Consider the following 20513-nt stretch of genomic DNA (forward strand, 5'->3'; position numbering starts at 1 on the left):
TTTTGATGTTTTTCGGTGCAGAACGACTAGGACTAGCATCTAGTACAATAAAAAAATAACTGGAAATGATTTGCCTGCCAAGTTATTAAACAAAGAGAAAATCGATGAGGAGAAATCGATCATTGTAGATACGTCCGTATGATACTAAGCGCGAGATTTGGAGCGTAGCCGACTCGGCTGTTAAATGGAATCCAGCTTCTTTCTGCAATCCACGGATCCGGGAATCCGAGCAAAAGGTTGAAAATGCTCAATTTCTGCATCGAAGACTTCTCCTTGTACTATGATTCAGCAGGGGTCAGATTCCGTGGAAGCACCGCAATCGAACTCTGGTTCACAATATATAAGCCCGTCAAAACAGCTGTTCTTCAGAGTGATTTTGGAACCTTCTAATCCATGGTTTCCAACCTTCGTTTCGCGACCCCCCTAGTGCTTGCAGGCACGCTGCGATTGTTCTACGAAAAGCGGGTGACAACAGACTGGGGGGTCGCGAGAGCCAAGGTTGGGAAGCGATGTCTAATCGATAACTATTGTCCGAATAAATTGTTCAGCTACTCAGTTCTGTTGGAGTCGAGAAGGCAACCGTTTTCTCGATATGAATTCCTGTTTTTTTCTTCTAAACCACGGGGGGATAATCTGCTCAACAGCAGGGATGGGAACACTCAGTTGCAAAGAATTACACTCACTTGCTGTTTTCTCAGCTCAGATGCGTGCAATCATGAAACGATGTATGGACGACTTTTGCCTTATGGTTTTGTCTAAAAGTTTGCCGAACAGAGTTGGGGACGCACTTACATATTAAAGTCGTGACAGAGCTGTGAAAGCGACTCTCCACAAGGTGAGTGTAATTTACATTCACTTCGTGGAGAGTTGCCTTCGCTGCTCCCTTACGATTTCGGTATGCATGTGCGACCCCTACTCCATTCGGCAAACTTTTAGGCAAAACCACAAGGCAAAAGTCGTCCATACATCGTTTCTTGATTGCAAGCTTCTGAGCTGAGAAAACAGCAAGTGAGTGTAATTTTTTGCAAGTGAGTGTTCCCATACTTGCTCAACAGACACCCGGTTCAGGTAGTGATGGGTTAAGGACCGTCTTCTACCAAAAAAAAAAAAAAAAAATAAAAGGTGAAAGCCAGGACTACTGTTTCCTCGACCCACTAAACAACATTCCCATGGTCACCAAACCCTTCGTCTCTACGCATATCGCATCCTTAAGGTTAGGCGTAGCCTGCCATGAACATCGTTGACTGGCTTTTGGAAGTCCAGCTGACGCTTAGCCAGTTTCCCGAGTGGTCCTTACTCTCCTTACTACTCCTTTTGTCCTCGGAAAGCAGGCAGGGTCGGCACTACGCCTGCTTCCAACTTCACAGCAAGTATCAAGAACTGATACCGCGTGCACAGCGATTTGACCTTCCCACAAGTAACGGGTGGTCACTAAATAACGGGAATGCTTTTAGCAGCTGATTAAAAACAATAGAAGCGTCCATAGAGTAAACATTTTTTAGACAAAACCATCGTCTATCTATCCACAAAGTCAGCGTATTTTTTATTCTGTGTCAACTTATTCTGTTCTGCAGAAAACGACATTGAAACAGGAAGCACTACCAAAACGCCTTGGACGGCTCTACTGATTGCTCAAAACAACCGTAAAAAAAGTTAATAGTAAACCATTATAAAACTAGAACCCGCCCGGTTTTGAATGAATTCCACATTTCGGCATCCCAAGAAACAGATCCTGAAGGAAATAGAGGAAAACTAGCAAAACCAATAAGCATGATATCATTTCACATAATAAAATCTTCTTTTGTGACATGGGCTGGATAAATCAATAGAATGCCTTGTTAAATAACAAATATTTACATCAAATCACATTTACACATTGAACAACATGTAAATGGTTAGTTATAAAAAAATAGCACAAAAAAAGTTCAACAATGAACCGCAGTGCACAAATTACATCGACACGTTTTGGTGATACAGAAAAATAACATTTTTTGGAAATTTCTATAAATGTCATTTACGGGAAAAGGCTACAACCAAAGCAAAAAAAAAAACAAGTCAGTATCCCCATTTTTTCTTATTACTGTTTGAGTGTGTAGATGCTAAAGGTAGCTGAGAAACCATTTATTTTGACCAACGATTTCACAGACGCAGAAAATGCGTGAAAGTAAACTCTGAAAAGTCGTACAAAGCAGTTGCTCCAACATCACTGCAAAAAAATACTGTACAAATTACTACGTTCAACTTTCTTAAATTTTATATTTTACATGGACGTACATTGTTAAACCTTTATGATAGTTAAATTCAGATTGCCATTTTTAAAGATCATATATTTTTAAGAGCACATTCAAAGCATTCCCGTTATTTAGTGGCCACCCGTTAAGACCCTATCAGCCAGCACACAGAAGGACGTGCCGACATGGAGCCTCCACCTGCTCCGGTTCGAATTCCTCTGGCTGCATAGAATTTTCATTGGCTTCTAGAACAATATTCATTTACCTATGATCAACCGTAAGATGTTGCCACACCATCCGTGTGCTGCGGTTTGTACCACTTTGAACTATTCGAATTCCGCAAAAGCTTCAGATTTTCTCTTGATTAGGTACACGGTGGTGAAGTGGGTGTGATCGTCAACGAATTACAACAGACAAACAGACGTAACACTCTTCAAAACGGTTTGACACATGCATTTACCGATCAATTCAAATTTCATTTGATTTACGCGATCCTTCCACCAGAGGTGCTAGTGTTTGATCACTTTGACGTTAGCCAGTGTACACGTTGCTGAATGATGCAAACGAAAATTACAGGCGTTTCGTGTAGTAGTGTGCTGTGCGTGTTAGACAAACGTGAAATTGAAATCCAACCATCAAAGTTTTTGATGAATTTCCTACGGCTACCGTCCCAGAAAATCGGCTCAATTGGTCCACACACGTCCGAGTGGATATGTTGATGTGGCCTTGTAGCTCTTTTCCGCGAGCTGGTGAAATGATCATTGCAATGCTTAAACACAGGACATGACAGAGGATAGGAATAGGACACATATTTGGCAAAAGTCTAGTTTCTGTGGTTTAAACTTCACGCCAACTGTTAGATCTTCTCGAACTAATACCATCACGTCTCCTTCGTTAATCCTGGGACTGGCGGGTCCAATCCCCTTTCCGGTCGGGCAAATTTTCTCGGCTCTCTGAGCATAGTGTATCATTGTACTTGCCACACAATGTACAAATTCATGCATTGGCAGGCAAAGAAAGCCCTTCAATTAATAACTGTGGAAGTGCTCTAAGAACACTAAGTTGAAGAGAGCCGGGCCAAGTTCCAATGCGAACGTAGAACCATAAAGAAGAAGATACTCGAAGTGTACCGGCAGCGCCACAACTTGATGTCTCCAACATTTGCCAAGTTAGCAGTTACCTGTTGTTGTTCACCTATTCAGCTTTAGAGCGTAAAGATATCCACGAAGATAAACCGCACCATCTTTATTCAGGGTTGCAACCTTTCCATTGAACGGAACTTCAATGCCAGCGTTTGTCAGCTTCTTGATCGACAACAATCTCTCACGAAGGGACGACCCGAACATGACACCTCTTGCTACCGTGATCACTGATCATTACACGGTTGCTCGCGCAATCCTTTGACCAGAGATTCCCCAAAACGGTTATAATAAGGTATCTTCTGTTCCAGCTCCTTGCATCTTTGTGTCGCTATGAAACTGGAAGCCAGATTTGCATGCCTTCACCTACTTCTTCTTTGAACGCGAACGCCCCAGCTTTTCTTTAAAGCTGTGCATCCTGTCTATTCTTTTCGATTCTTAACTGAGTAGCCAAGTCTTCATCAGTTCATAAGACAGCTCATCCTTCTGGGGATTCTCCGACTCCGTCATTAACGACTCAAACGGTTCGGTTACGGTGAGCATTGAACAGATGGTTACTTTTCTCACCACGAAGCGATGATTCTTCTTGCAGTTGGAGGCGCGCAATATGCTTCCTGATGACGATCTGTCTTCTTGTCGACTGCCAGGAAAAATCTTCGAAATCTTTAAATATTTCCTTAAAGGTCTTCTTCATCCGAGCTTATCCAAGGTTTCAACCGTAATGAAGATTACCGGCAACGATTTGGCCCTACAATTCTTGAAACTTGGTCGCTGCAACTGCTTCCACCGAAGCATATTTCTCTATACTCACGTACCAAACATCAAAAACTTCTTCTATATTCTTTATTTGTAGGATACAACAATGCCAAATCACTTGCTCGACCATAAGAGGCAGTTCAAGAATAAGCCCTTTAAAATAGATCTTTCATGATAAATTAAAAAAAATAATTGATGAACAATTTGAAGGAAGGATTGAAGACTTCTTTAAATGCTATGAAATGATAATTATATTGTTTGCGTAATTTTAAGTTTAAGCGAAGACAACTTTACCAAGAAGACACATAACTCTGTTATTTCCCCATACTGCCGGCAAGCGTCACCGATGGCACCACCGCCTGCTGAGCTAAGGTGGTACCTTTGTATAAAAGTGTAAGAATGTATTGATGCGAGTATGAAGTACACACACTATCGTGAATAGTGCCACCTTCATCCGTGGTGGCGCTGCTAACAGTAACTCCCGATTTTCAGCAGTGCTGCAAGCCTTCTTGATAAAGTGGTCTTCGGTTAAGTTAAGTTTGGACTATCTTAGTTATACCCTGTGACTATTTATAATATTGCATGAACAATTATGCTCTTCTGACATCGTTTGCAACCCTGTTATGCGTTTTACAGTTTTGGCCCCATGGAATGCATTGAACCCCCTACTCATCCAAACTTGCTGCCCATTTTATTTTCTCGCCCTTCTTATGATCGTCTGTCTCCGTATCCTTATCAAAAATACTCAAAAATGAAATTATAATTGTACTGAAAAATATAAACCCCTGCCGTATATAAAATTTCCAGAATCTTAAAACCATTGCACTGCATGAGGGCGATATCCTTAACCTCAAACAACAGGTAAGTCGTATTTTATGCCTTCAATACCTACTTATGTTTTCCTCTGTCTCTATCCTCTTCTATTTCTATCTTCTTCGGCGATTCAATTATCTCGGCAATTTTAACAAATCCCAAATTAAAATTTTTTGAAACAAGGTAATAGCAAACCCCCTTTTTATCCTTTGCCACTACTAACCATCAATCAAGATATATAATTGCAATTTGGCGAATCTAAACCCGCAAGAAATGTACCACCCCCAAATTGGCAATCAATCGCCTTTTCGCTTCTAAATATCTTGCACAACTCTAACCCCCTTATCCTCTGCATAAACACGTGTGTTGTGTACGCATTTGAGCTGTTTTGTATTACCGTGTACTTCCCCCCTCAAAACAATCGCGAATCACCTGTGTTTGTTCCCGGATGTTTTTGCCTCGTGACGATCCTTGTTTTCGATGGTGTGCCGTCCAGTTGTAATATGTCCTCAACCCATTATGATTAGCAAACACCTGCATCATCCGTTTTTACACACCGGTATCTACCGCACACAGTCGTTACACTTTTGGCACCAAACTCTTCACTAATATAAACAATAGGAAGTTTTGTTTGAATCGTACGACACAGACACGATGAACACACACAGTCTACACCTGACGAGAGGACCACTGCACACGATGTTTGGTTAAGCACCATGCATATCCTTTAAGGACAATTTTGTAGGATTGTTTTACTATACGGGATTTCTCTTGGTTTTCTCCTATTTAATAAAACTTTCAGTTGATAACATCATGTTAAGAAGACTTGTGTTTTAAAACCTTTTTTGCTGTGCAGTAAATGTTCTAATAATTTGATTATTTCGAGGTTTCATCCGACAGTGTTGCCAGTCTTCTTAATATTATGTTTTCGACTAAATCAAATTCTTTTTTTTCGCTTGAACTAATCTAATTCTTCTTTTACCAATAACTCTTCGAAAACCTCTCAGCTCATCAAGTACCAACAGAACTGTAACGAGGCGGAACTGTTGGCCGAGCGGATGAAGCACACGGAACGAGAGCTGGCTAACATCAAAAAGGAAGCGAACAACTACCAGAACATGCTTCAGCAGAGTCAAGCCCAGTACGTTACGCTGGAGAAGAAGTACGGCCGAGTGAAGAAGATTTTGCGTGAGTTCCAGCACCGGGAGCGGGATATGGTATGTGGAACTTTTGTTTGAAAAGAAGCATCAACTATTCAAGTCACTGACCTGTAACCTATTTTTCAGATACAATTCCAAGAATACTATCTTCAGCACCTACAAGAGAAGGACACAGAATACAACGCCCTGGTCAAGAAACTCAAAGACCGAGTGATTCACCTAGAGCAGGAACTACAAGAAACCCAACGGAAGGCCGGGTTCCCAGTGATACTGCCATACGATAGCACCAGTCTGAAGTTGACCCCGCAAATGAGCCGCAAGCAGCCACCAAAGCCGGTGTTCCAGAAGCTGGAAACCGAACTGTCCGATACGGAATTTTCCGACCTTTCACCCGACGGGGAAGGCGAAGACGGTAAAACGGCCACCGTCGAACGGAAGCTACCCACCCAAAAAGACGACGAACTGGACACGGCTATACCGCAGCATGAGCTGTTGGATAACTCGCTAAACAAAGGCAAAAGCGATCTGGTAGCCCGCGGCGGCCTGTCCAAGCGAAGTCTTCCCGGAAAGAAGAGCCACAGCAATAGTGGTTCCGATTGCGCCTTGGACGAAAGCGAAGAGGAAATTACCGACTCCACTTCGGTATCGCACGAGTACACCGGACTTTACAGCACTCCTCAGATCATTAACAGGCAGCTAAACAGCGTTAAAAACGGCCAGGAGAACTCCGGCCTTCCGGTGTACGCCCAGGTCAACAAGGATCGCAGCGAAAATCATCACAGCTCCGGACAAACCCAGCACACCACCATTCCGAACATCTACCGGAATCCACCGTCGGACAACAACAAGCTCAACTCCAGCTATGGATCCGATCTCAATGCTTCCTCCTACGACAGCGATCTCGGATCGTCCACCGATAAGCTCAAAGACAGCGGCGTGTCCAGCGACAGTTGGATGTACCCCTCGCGGAGGCCCAAAGGACTGAAAGGTATTACGCCACCGATGCTGGCGGAACAGCTCAAGGAACGGCTAGCGGAAAGGCGAACTGGGGACGACGGGTCCTCCCGGGACTCAAGCGACGACTACTCCGAAATTAACCAGCGACACGTTAGCCCTGCCGTATCCCTTTCGCAGAACCTCCTGTTCGAAATCAAGAAAGCAGTCAACGAAGCACAGCCAAAAGGTAAGGCCAACACCATCACGATTCGACATACTTTTTGGCTCAGTTCTAAATGTCACAGTTTTCAGTCGATACAAAGGTTTCTGGTTCAACCAATTTTTCAAAACATTTCTGGATCAAAATAATAATTATTTATGAAATTGGTGAGCTCGTTCCATATTGCTTCATCAAGCTTTATTATCTATCTGATGATTGTACTTACAAAATTTTTTATCCACATGGAATAGCTTAGCAATTCAAGAGCGTGAACAATCATCTTTTCGAAACTAATATGAAAACGTGACATTTGAAATTGAGCAAAAAGATGTTGATCTTCTATTGTGCCGTGTAATCTGCGTGTTGTGTTCTCATTCAGTGTGCATTTGCTCGTAAGCTTCGATCAAAATTTCGCAACCAACCGAGTTCTGGAAATATAAGTGTGACGCATTAATGTTCATTTCTTGCTACCCGTAACAAAAAGGATGTGCAGCTGCACATCCATCGTAGAGAGAACCAAAAGATAATCGTAGTTCTTTTGGCGTTTTTTTCTTTCTTTTCACTTTCTCTTTCGGAATGATGCGGACGTGCAGTGAAAAACATTCTCCCACAAAATCTATCTCCTCCAGGAAGTAGCAGCCCGTGGCAGCAACAGCAGCAGTCGTCGTCGCCCCAAGTGGGCCAATCGGGGGGGACCGGATCGCAGGGTCCTCCGTCGCCGTCGAGTGTGTCCAGTGGTTCCACGTCGCCGGGGGCGTACTCGCCGAGCCGAACGCTCGATCTGTCCGGGTCGACGTCGAGCTTCTCGAGTGATCGCATCCGGGACTCGCACCAGTGGAAGAATGGTCCCGTCGAAGAGTGGTCCAATGATCAGGTGAGTTTGATGAATGTATTTTGTTGTGGAAATTGTTACTAGATACATATTTGCATAGACATTTGTCAGCCATTATCACTCAAATCTGATTCGTTCGTAATCGTTGGGCATCGATAAATAATTAGTAACACTGCTAATTGATACTCAAAGAAGTAACTCCAACTTTTTTCCACCGTTATCATAGTTTCAGTCGGACAGTAGATTACGTTGATATCGTTGCGTTCAGCTGCTAGATGTTTCGAAATGAAACTTTCTGTCTACCCATGTATGTACTTACTTACTTACTTTCAGTCCTGATCACCCACGGTGGTGCAGAGGGCCGAATTGAAAGCTCTCCATCCTGGGCGATTGCCCGTCATCGCCTTGACCTGTGGCCAGGTCAAATTTCTGTCGACTTGCTTTATTTTGTTGTTGAGGCTGCGCCGCCATGAGCCTCTGGGTCTGCCTAACGCTTGCTTATTGATTTCGTTTCCGCCCTGCGTAGAGTGTGGCCGACTCACCTCCACTTTCGCTCCCGAATTTCTGTCGCTATCGGCTTTTGATGATATCGACGATGGAGCTCCACGTTGGAGGTCCAACTGTGAGGCCACCATACACGAATTATATACCGCAAGCATCTATTGATGAAGACCTGCACTGCCCCTCTTGGCATGCCAGTCCCATGTTGTTTCTACTACGAATAATATTTTTGTCTTTCACGAGCCCATTTAAAATAAATTTGATATTTTTCTCGCCTCATTTCACAGCTCAATTTGCCACGAAAAAGTTAATGCATCACATGAATACATTTTTTTGAAAACAAGTGAAGTTATAGCGTTATTATAGTGCAAAACCTTGATACTTTGAAAAACAACATGGGACTGACATGCGAAGAGGGGCAGTGCAGCCGTTGCGTGTTCTCCACTGATACACACCAGGTTTCACAAGCGTACTGCAGCACAGGTTTTACGTTCGAGTTGAAAATTCGGATTTTGGTGCGTCGACTGATCTGATTGTTTTTCCATACATTTCTTAAACTCGCAAAAGCAGCCCTCGCCTTCTTGATCCGCGCACCTATATCGATCTTGGTGCCGCCATCGGCCGCCATTTGGCTACCAAGATTTTGGAAGTTTTCAATATTCTCTACTGATTGCCCAGGTACTGTAAAGCTGGAAGGGTTGACCGTATTTACGTCCAACGATTTGGTCTTGGGGGGCATCCATAAAGTAAGTCACGCTTAGAGGGGGGAAGGGGGGTTCTGAAAAGTGTGACAATTCAGCCAATTCGAAGTCATTTAGGTGTTCCATGGTAATGGGCTGCCACAGTAATCCACGATTTGGTTCACGGTCAATCGCACCTACCAGGATCTCGACGATTACGATGAGGAACTGTAGCGGTGATAGTATACATCCTTGCCTCACTCTAGCAACGACCCGGATGGGATCGGACAAAATACCGTTGTTCAGTGCTCTGTACTGTGCTTCAATGAGGCCGATGATTTTCTCAGGGAAACCTTTGCGCCTGAGGGCTTTCCACATGTTTCCGTGATTGAGACGGTCGAAAGCTTTTTCGTGATCAATGAACACCAGGTAGAGAGACTCTTGGAATTCATTGATTTGCTCCAGGAAGATACGGAGCGTGACAATATGATGCACACAGGATCGTCCGGCACGGAATCCTGCTTGCTGCCGTCGGAGAGTTGCGTCAATCTTCTCCTGTATCCACTTTGCAGAAGACTTTGAGAACGATACACAGTATCATGATACCCCGCCAATTATCGCATACAGTCAGGTCACCCTTTTTGGGTACTTTTACTAAGACGCCTTGCATCCAGTCGGCAGGTGATGCAGTAGTTGTGCGGATAGTACGGGGTCAGCTTTGAGTTTCTCAGCTGATATGCGGTCGACCCCTGGGGCTGTTTCTATCTCCTGCACTGATGGAGCTTCGGTGTTCACACGGGTAATGCGTCGCACCCTTGGCGGATCATGCTGAGGTGGTGATGACGTGACCGACACTTGATAAAGGTTTCCAAAGTGCTCGAACCAGCGTTTCAACAGGCATCGTAGCATTCATCTTGGTCCCACTAAGGCGACGTGAGACATCGCAGAGCAGACGGATGTCGTTGGTGTTTGCGGCTTTCTCCTCTCCGTCGGCTGCTAGAGAGTCCGCCCACGCTCTTTTGTCATGTCTACAAGGGCGTTTCATTTGCTTCTCGGGAGCCGAATAGCGCTAACGGACTTCGGATTTGGCTCCTCGTAGTTTCACTCGCTCTATCGCGGCTTTGGCGTTCCTGCGGAAAGTGAGAAAGAAAAAAGAAAAAGCTGGCTCCGTCAATGCTTGGCCTCTATTTTCATCCGTTTCTCCTGGGGTATGAAAACATATCCTTGCGATCCGAAGATTCTCAGTGGTCCAAAATCCGACTTGGTTCTGGGTATACTCTGTCAAACTGGGTTTTCGTGTACTGTACACAATCTTTAAATGTCCCTCAAACTTCTCTTGCAATAGGTACATCGTTGAATAGCGGCTGAAAGCGTCAATAAAGGTGAGGAAATGACGTCACCTTTCAGGTGTAACCGTGTTCAAAGGTCACAAAGATTACTGTGAACTAGGTCCAGTGTCTTGACATTTTTCTTGAAGCTTTCGGAATCGGTAGACGTGACATCATTCCTAGAAGATATGTTTCGCAGGATATTCACAATGCCGAACATCGATGCCACTCGCTAGCTCTCGGCGTTCAAATTCACGGATAGCTTCAGCATCACGGTGTCTACGTTTAATTATCATGCCATTCATGGATGCAATTCTTCGTACAACATTATTTAATCACGGTAGTCGCACTCTCCACCAGACGCATATGGTGCAGTCCATTTCTTCTACTATAGGTCTCAATTGATGATGACATGATGACATATCCAATCTCGTCAAACGTGACTTCAGCACCTTTTTGCACCAAACTGTCGGCGTATACCAGACTCATATCAAGGTCTGGAATGAATAATACATAGCTTAAAAGAATGACTTTTGTTTTCCCCATTTTGTCCGTAGCAATTCCACGCTTGCCATCAGGAACTGTCATGTAACGTGGCGAAGGTCTTTCAAAGTAAAAAAAAATCCTTCCTGTTGTTGCTCATGTGCGAACTGGCTCCTGAGCCCACTATCCAGTTAACTGCAGGATCTTCTCCTATGGTGAATGCAAACGTTTCTTCATCGGACTTTGCAACTTTTGCGTTTGGTTGTTGTTTGAAGCAGCTGATGCATCTCGTGGTTCATTCGCCTTCTCCAAGTCCCGTCTTCCATCTGCACTACGCCGTAGATGGTACGCAACACTTTCCGTTCGAAAACTCCAAGAGCGCGTTGGTCCTCTGCACGTAGGGTCCATGTTTCGTGCCCATAGAGGACTACCGGTCTAATCAGCGTTTTTTAGATAGTTAACTTCGTGTTACGGCGAATTTTATTCGATCGTAGAGTTCTGCGGAGTCCAAAGTAAGAACGATTTCCTGCCACAATGTGCCTCTGAATTTCTCTGCTGGTGTCGTTGTCGGCGGTCACCAGTGAGCCCAAGTACATGAATTCTTCAACCGCCTCGATTTCATCACCGTCGATATAAATTCTGGAAGCTGAACGGACTTCGTGAAAATCGTCCCACTCGTGTTTATCGCCGCTCTCCTTATTACACCTTCTAACGCAATGTTGAACAGCAAGCACGAAAGACCATCACCTTGCCCTCTGCGAGATTCGAAGGGACTCGAGAGTGTCCCTGATACTCGAACTACGCATATCACTCGATCCATCGTCGCCTTGATTAATCGTATCAGTTTATCCGGGAATCCGTATTCGTGCATAATCTGCCATAGCTGTTCTCGATCGATTGTATCATACGCCGATTTGAAGTCGATGAACAATTGATGCGTGGGCACGTTGTATTCGCGGCATTTCTGCAACACCTGGCGGATGGCGAACATCTGGTCCGTTATAGTGCGTTCACCCATGAATCCAGCCTGATATTGCCCCACGAACTCTCTTGCAATCGGTGATAGACAGCGGCATAACATTTGGGAGAGTACCTTGTAGGCAGCGCTCAGTAGTGTGATCGCACGATTATTCCCGCAATCTAACTTGTCGCCTTTTTGATGGGATGGGACACACGATACCTTCCATCCATTCCTCCGGTAATACTTCCTCCTCCCAAATCTTGGTAATGACCCAGTGTAGTGCTCTCACCAGTGCTTCTTCACCGTATTTTAGAAGCTCGCTTGGTAGTTGATCTGCTCCAGCGGCTTTGTTGTTTTTTAACTGGCTAACCTCCTCTTCAATCTCTTGGAGGTTAGGGGCTGGAATTCTTTCGTCCTGCGCACGTACTCCTAGATCTGTTACCGCGCCACACTCGGTGCTTGCAACGTCGCCATTGAGTCGCGAAGCCTAGTGCTGCAGCCGAGGTACTACCTATGGCGGACCGGATGTACCTCCAGCCATCTTCAAGTGTAGCTGCGCCAAGCTGCTCTTCCGTTGGTAGGGCCACTGCTAACTGCTGCGCGTAGTCTTGAGCCACTTCTACGTTATGCAGCTGCTCGATGTTGAGCCACGGCGTTCGACTTCGACGCGTGGTGATAACTGTCGAAAGTTTTGAGCGCATGCATACAGCGACTAAGTAGTGATCCGAATCTATATTCGCACTGCGGTATGTGCGGACATTGGTTATATCCGAGAAGAATTTACCTTCGAATAGAACGTGGTCGATTTGGTTTTCTGTTTGATGGTCAGGTGATCTCCAGGTGGCTTTGTGGACTGCCAGCATCCAGGTGTCGTAATTTTCGTGCATCAGCTTGACTTTTCCCATGTTCTTTATCTTTATAGCTTCAGATAGTGCAGGCCCATAATCTATAACAACCCATAACTTTATTAAACAATTCTTAAATTATTGTGATATGAATAATTGCTACGTTGCAACTGTAGACGATGCATGCTAATAGCAACATTGAGTTGCTACTATTGTAACTCCCATCAGCATTCAAGACGGTAATTTCTCGGAAGTTCTCACATTCCTAATGGTCGTGTGAGTGGAGCAGATTACTACTTCCTTCTACTCTCCAGTAGCGGTTTGGTTTCCCAGATCCCGACTTTCAACCAGTGCAGACAGGTTTCCAACTTTTGTGAGCCCATCTTGATGAGTTCAGCTGCGATACCATCCTTACCAGCTGCTTTATTGGTTTTGAGCTGGTGAATGGTATCCTTAACTTCCCTCAGCGTGTTTACCTTGATCTTCAGTGTTTATGTTCTCGGCGTCATTCAAATTGTTGTCGAAGTGCTATTTCCACCTTTCAATCACCTCACGTAAGTACATCCGTCAAGAGGCTGCCGTTCTTATTCCTGCACATTTTGGTTTGTGGCACGATGCTATTTTTGCGATAGGGTAAATCGGCCACCCTAAGGAAAAGTCAACTAAAGATGCAGAAAACAAGGTTGAAACTTCCGCAAAGCGTATGACCATAATGAATTTGATAATACTAAACTATATTGATGTGAAAGTTTTAGTAAAATTGTTTTTACATGTCAAAGAAAGATTTTTGGAAAAAAACTGTGTTTTTGGGTCGATTTTGAACCGACAGGGTAATATGAGTACCCCGTTTTTGATGAAGAATTCATCCCACCTAATGAAACACAAACTTGATGTGCGTCATTGTGCATCAAATCCTATAGTATCAACTTGAAATATATGGAAAATAAATTAGTTTGAAAGTTATCTATTAGCGTGGGTCATCGGAACCGTTTTCTCAGATCAAAGCTTTTTTGGTTCCGTTTCGGGTCCTGACTATCTGTGCAAAATTTGAGCACGATCGGTTGCGTCTACACTTTGCGCATTGCAATTGAAATTTGTATGGGATTTTGTATTGGAAAACATACTTTTTTGCATTTTTGTTGAAGACCGCAAAACGATCCGATGCTCGTAAAAATAGTTATAACCAACGAACCACATGCATGTGTTTAAAACATATAACATATAACAAGGAATAACAATAGCAACAAAATCATGCTGTTTCGGCAAGCAATGCCAACGCTATAACTTTTTTCATAAGCATCAGATCTCTTCGCGGTCTTCGACAAAGTTTTTCAGGACACCCTAGCCTATGTTTTCACTTTATCGGTTACACAGTTTTAGAAAAGTTCGAGCTTGCCATAAGAGAAATGTAAAAAAGTGTGTTTTCCCATGTAAAATCCCATACAAACTTCAAACGCGATGCGCAAAACGTGGACATAACCGATCGTGCCCAAATTTTGTACACTTATTTGGGTCCTGAAATGGGATCAAAAAAACTTTGATCTGGTGGGATACCATTGAATTTTTAATTTTTCCATATAAACGATGACCCACTCTACTATCTATGGTAGTGGTGCTCAGGCTGAAGGATACCGCGGGCCAAATTAACAATTCGGGATCGACCGGCGGGCCGCATAGAATATCGATGAACAAAAACAACAAAAAGAACCATTTTACAACACATTTAAAGAAAATCTAAACCGTTGAAACTTGCTTCATGTCGTTTTTATTTTTCGTTAAGTAACAAAAGTTGACTTATAACTGTGGTTCTACAATATATTTAGCAGAACTTTAATTATTATTATTATTATTATTTCGTTATTAGTGAGGCTTTCAGCCACAGGCTGGTTCACCTCCTAGAGCTTTAAGTTTTTTTTTTGTATTTTAAGGAAAACAAAACACAATTTAGATTCATAGGCTAAAGCAAGCCTATGTTTGAGTTTCAATTTGAAATTTAAACAAACAATTTAGGAGTCGCCCTAGATTGCCTTGAAGCCACTTCAAAAATTTCTCATGCAACTTTTATATGAATTTCTTCTGAATCGCTCCAAAAAAGCTGGATCTTCTTTTGAACTTTGTTCTGGAGTTGGTCCAGAAGATTTTCAAGCAATTTCTTCAACAGCTTATCTTAAAATTGCTTATTCAGAAAATTTTCTGGAGTTTCTTTTAGTATTTCTAGATTTCCCTTGGAACGCCTCCAAGAACTTTTATTGGATTTGCCTTTGGAATTGCTCTGAAGTTACTTCAAGAATTTTTCATGAATCTTCCAAGTATTTCTTCTAGAATAGCTTTCAGATTTTTCCAGAAGCTTCTCTAGAAATTTTCCTGGAGTTTCTCGAAGATTATAGTGAAGTATTTCCATAAGTCTCTTCTGAAGTTGCAGCTAAAGATTTTTATTAAAGTCTTTTAAAAATATCTTAAAGTTTTCTATGAACTTCAACATACAACCAAACCAGAATGTTTTATAAATAAAAACCAAACCAGAATGTTTTATAAATATTTCCCAAAGTGCCTTCAGGAATGCTCCTATGCTGCTATCGAAATTTATCCTAAAGCTGCTCGGATTTTTTCTGCTCGAGATTCTTTACAATTATTTCTGATTCTCACAGTTTCTTAAAAATTATCTTTTGAAGTTGCTTCAAGATTAATGTTCAGATTTTCCTTAGGCGTTGCTGCAATTGATCCTGGAATCTTGTTTGTAGTTTTCAGAATATATTTTGTTGCTCCAGGAATATCTTCTAAAGTTGTTTGAGGTATTTCACCTACAGTGGCACCGTGGCACCAGAACTATTTTTTTTGTGACTGGTTTTGTGGCTTACCCAACTAACATTTATTGTGAATGTAAACGTCAACAAAGCGTCCTTAATACGGCTTGATGCTGAGTTACTGTGTTGTACATATGGACGGAAGCTTCTATGCAAGCCCTATATACCAATGAATCTGGCGAACTTAATCAGCTTGTACATGCTGTGCGATCAGCTTCTATGCCACCTAGTCATAGCTCTTTTCTCGGCTCCTATGTAACCACTAACTGAATAACATCTTGAGAAGGCGCTTTTTCAGCCTTTTCGCAGTTGTTAAATAATAGTTTTACGGCATCCCCAAATTGAACGATTAAATATAATTAGGTTATGGATACCGTGACGCAATACATGTGGAACTGGAATTATCACTTTTACAATTGAATAATGAAAGTACTTGCCGCTACTTGGAATCGAACTCCCGATCTCCGTATCCACTGGTCCCGATGATGTCCTCGCTGCCACACTGCTATATATAAATAACATAGAAAATAGCCCGTTTTGTTTTACTCCAGACAAGGCTTCATAATTGTGCCACAAGAAACTTGACCCAACTTCATCTTGCTGTAAAAGCTTGTGAAACGTGAAACGCAATAATGTTTACATTGAACAAGCTGTGTGGTTGCGCCAACAGATTCTTCTTCACAGCTTCTAGCTGAAAGAGTGTTCTTTAAACGGCTACGAAGCGCTGTTGTTTTGTGTTTTGACAACATTACAAAACGTACTGTATAAAAGCAGCTGTTGTAGTGGCTGGGACTCTTACTCGATTTGCACATCTTCCGGCAAATCTTCCGGCATTGAATTAAAGTGCAATAAAAGCAACCCAAACAATTTCACAGCACATACATGGATAGCTGTAAAGAATTTGTGTAGTAGCTATATATCCCGCTTGAAGTTTGTTTTGACAATAATGTTTACATCCGACAAGCCGTGTTGGTAAACCAACAGTTTCTTTATTACAGCTTCTAGCCGTAATTAAATCGCATAACTGCCTTTAAAGCGCTGCTGTTTTGGGGATTTGTCAGTATAATGAATTGTACTGTATAGTAGCAGCTGTTTTGTTAGTGGGGACTCCTATTCGATGTGTTCAAGTTTTCACATCTTCCGGGAAATCTCCCGGAGTTGGAATAGGGTAGAGTAAAGGCAGCCCCAGTGACAAGCAATGGATTTCTGAAAACCGAGTTTGGTAGCTGTATGGTGCTTGTTTTGCAGTCGTGTATTAGCTTATGATTTATATTTGACTAGCTTTCCTTTTATTCAGCGTTGACTGCTTTTACTCGATGGTTACACAACAGAAAGCAAATGACTGAAGCTTATAGCGCTGAAAATGTTAGTTGGGAAACCAACAGTTTCTTTAGTACAGCTTCTAGCCGTAATTAAATCGCATAACCACCTTTAAAGCGCTGCTGGTTTGGGGATTTGTCAGTATAACGAATTGTACTGTATAGTAGCAGCTGTTTTGTTAGTGGGGACTCCTATTCGATGTGTTCAAGTTTTCACATCTTCCGGGAAATCTTCCGGAGTTGGAATAGAGTGGAGTAAAGGCAGCCCCAGTTACAAGCAATGGATTTCTGAAAACCGATTTTGGTAGCTGTATAGTGCTTGTTTTACAGTCGCGTATTAGCTTATGATATATATTTGACTAGCTTTTCTTTTATTCAGCGTTGACTGCTTTTACTCGATGGTTACACAACAGAAAGCAAATGACTGAAGCTTATAGCGCTGAAAATGTTAGTTGGGTAGCTATACGACGTCGGAATATTTCGGAGTCGTGAGTTCGAATCTTACCGGAAAGGATTGTTCTTTTTGTATTTTTAATATTTCATATGTGTTTAACACTGTGAAAATTGATCAGCTAAACTTTTTTGTTCGATTTCTTAAGAAACTGAACGAGTTATTCCAAAAAATCGTTCAAAAATTTCTGTACGTCGAAAAGTACTCCGCGGGCCGCATCTCAAGGCTTGGAGGGCCGCATGCGGCCCGCGGGCCGCAGGATAAGCACCACTGATCTATGGTATTAAAACAAGAGAAGTCTCATGTAGTGTTATTGGTCTGCCCTCATCGGGGTAATTTGACCAATGTTTTTGAAAATTATTTTTTTAATTTAGTGTGAACTTGCAGTACTTCGTTCTAACATCTCAATCGCTTCTATATGAGGCCTGTATTAGAGGTACAAGGTGAATTTGCAGAAATTACTAGATTTAATGTGTTTTTCATGAGGTGCTCATATTGCCCCATTGGCCAAATTACCCCGACTACCCAATAGAGCTCTCAGCTGCATTGTTTAAGGCTGATTTTACTATACACCAGGCGACTCCATCCTGCTTGCCCTCGTTCGTTACCGCTGTCTTGAGACTCTGCGCGTATGCTGAGGCGACGTCTCTAGGTTGTAGGTCGTAGGTCGATGAACGCGTTATCCGTCACAGAAATAACATTTCCCCCATTCACGTTTCACCCTGCAGGTCTGCCAGTGGTTGCTCGGCATCAGCATGGAGGCGTACATTCCGGCTTTCGTCAAACTCCAGGTCATGGGCGGAGCATTGCTCTATCTGGAACGGACGGACTACCAACTGCTCGGGATCGATGGCCAGGACAAGAAGCACATCAAGCGCAACATCAAGGAACTGCGGCGGCTCAACGAGAAGGAACGCAAACAGAAGGAAAAGGACCGCCGGGAGCGGGAGAAGCTGATCAAGAAGGCGGAAAAGAAGGCCGAAAAGGATCAGAAGAAGAAAAAGTAAAAAAAACGCCAAAATAGGAGGGGGTGGGTAGTAGAGTAAACCAGTAAGCGGATATTGTTTTATGTGCATTTATCTCATAAACACGTATATTGAGGGTATAGTGGGGAAGGGAATGATTTAACTTTGACCCGAAGCGTAGTGGGTTGTTTTGTATAACAAAAACTCAGTAACAGGATAATGCTATGATTGTAGCACAGACAGACGCAAATGTATAGTTAGTTGAGTGACTTTTGTTTGATATTTCCTCGACCTATTTCTTATGTTTTTTGTTTATAGTTTTCTTTTTTTTTTAGTTTTACAACAAAATTTGTTTGTTAGATAGCTTGTTTATATAGTACTAGTAGTGATTGATAGCTGAAGTTAATTTATACGGATATCAACAAAAAATAGTAGTACATACGTAGCATGAAACAGAAAATACACATTGAACACAAACAATAATTAGTTGTTAGTCTGCTAGCGAACGGAGATACCGCTGAGCGGTGGCTCAGCCGCTGCAGAGATTTTCCTTATTTCCCGTATGCAGGGGATTAGTTGTGTACCATATAGTTCTTACGGTAATAGCAAACCATGCAAATAAAAGCATGCGACATTTCTTAATTTGCTTCCCTTCCTATTTGAGGGAAACTTGTAATAAGTGTAAAATTTATCGTTTTAGTTTATTTGTGAATCTAAATTATTTATTTGAAACAATTCAACATATTAACACAGACATACATACAAAAACAAACTCACATTCATACACACAAAACAATCAACTTGTAGCAAATCACAAGAAAAGCCATTCGTCATTTTTCGATAGTCTAGTAGTTTTATGAATGATCGATAAAATAATGCAAATACAGCAAACATGGATAGATATGATACAAATACTACAACAAAAAACATTTGTATTAACGAAAGAAACTGTTATCCGAAATACTGTCGTAGTTGCTAGTAGAGAAAGTCTAATCACCAACGCCACTCAGTTTACACTTTACTTGGTACGAAAATTCTTGCAATCAGTTTTTTAATGTTAGATTCAGTAGTCAAGTACCTTGAAACTAGAGTGAATCCAGTATCTCGCAAGGGTTATCCGATGAAAACATTAAACAAAAATATGAATGAAAAACCAACCTATATGTCGGTATAACGAAGAGACTACGAGCGAGCGCAAAGACAGAAGGCGTGGGCGAGTGTATCAATCAGTGCGTGTTTATCTGTAAACTATACATCATTTTTTGAAAACGGAACGATACTAGAATGGGTATGCTAGCAAGCCCCCATAGTCGAAAGCAAAAACAAACCAAACTATTCGAAAGATTGTAGTGAGAACAAAAGAATATGAGAATAAAAGAATGAAAATTATGTTTTTGTGTTAATTTATTTGTTTACCAGCCCTTTATTTGTTATTTTTTTTACTTGCTAGATATCTTTCTTCATTTATTCCCCATTCCGTTACTTTATTTTTTTTTTCTATATGCGGGAACAAATAGCTGATATTCTACACAAATGCTCACATTTTTAGACAAGGTGTGTGCCGACTACATTTTGACAATTAAACTTCCTGACCTTCCAGGCCATTTGAGGAAACATTACAACTCACCAGAACTTTTTCACCCCATAGTTTCGCTAGAAATTTATTTAAAAACCCGACAAGTACTTGTTTCTTCTGAGTATCTTATTGTTCCATGACAACTCCAAGAACTTCTTCTTTATCAACGATTCCACCAATAATTTCAAGTATATGTATAGTATACCTACTTTAATATGATAAAGATAAAGGCGGAAAATATAGTATTGAACCCAAGTCTGAATCTCAATTTTGAAATACCGTTCTGTCACGGTCGCCATATAAGGTGGTTTGCCTCAAACTGAATAAACCTCTTGTAAGGAAAGAATGTAAAATCTTAAAATCAATTAAACAATAATTGCTTATTTGATTTTTGGATTTTACATTCCTTCCTTACTGGAGGTTACTGTACTATTCGTATGTGTTTAGGTCAGCGATCGATGGCGATCGATATTGGACTGAAGATAGAGAATCAATGCATTCTCTCGATAAAAA

General features: G+C 42.0%; 1 protein-coding gene across 9 annotated transcripts in view; it reads left to right on the top strand.

The window, feature by feature from the left end:
* Positions 1 to 19813, top strand: part of LOC109623115 (neurabin-1) — a 196661-nt gene extending 176848 nt beyond the window's left edge. For 5 of the 9 annotated variants that reach the window (XM_062854168.1, XM_062854167.1, XM_062854169.1 and 2 more), the window contains 5 exons: positions 4934 to 4987; positions 5947 to 6156; positions 6226 to 7282; positions 7849 to 8129; positions 18188 to 19813. In XM_062854168.1, the coding sequence (XP_062710152.1) occupies positions 4934 to 4987; positions 5947 to 6156; positions 6226 to 7282; positions 7849 to 8129; positions 18188 to 18466 (1881 nt within the window). In that variant the 3' untranslated portion in view covers positions 18467 to 19813. The remainder of the gene's footprint in view (positions 1 to 4933; positions 4988 to 5946; positions 6157 to 6225; positions 7283 to 7848; positions 8130 to 18187) is intronic. The other 4 variants (XM_062854171.1, XM_062854170.1, XM_062854172.1 and 1 more) reach the window with 3 other exon arrangements.
* The last annotated feature ends 700 nt before the right edge of the window (positions 19814 to 20513 follow it).

Source organism: Aedes albopictus, chromosome 2 (assembly GCF_035046485.1).
Source record: "Aedes albopictus strain Foshan chromosome 2, AalbF5, whole genome shotgun sequence".
NCBI classification, from domain to species: domain Eukaryota; kingdom Metazoa; phylum Arthropoda; class Insecta; order Diptera; family Culicidae; genus Aedes; species Aedes albopictus.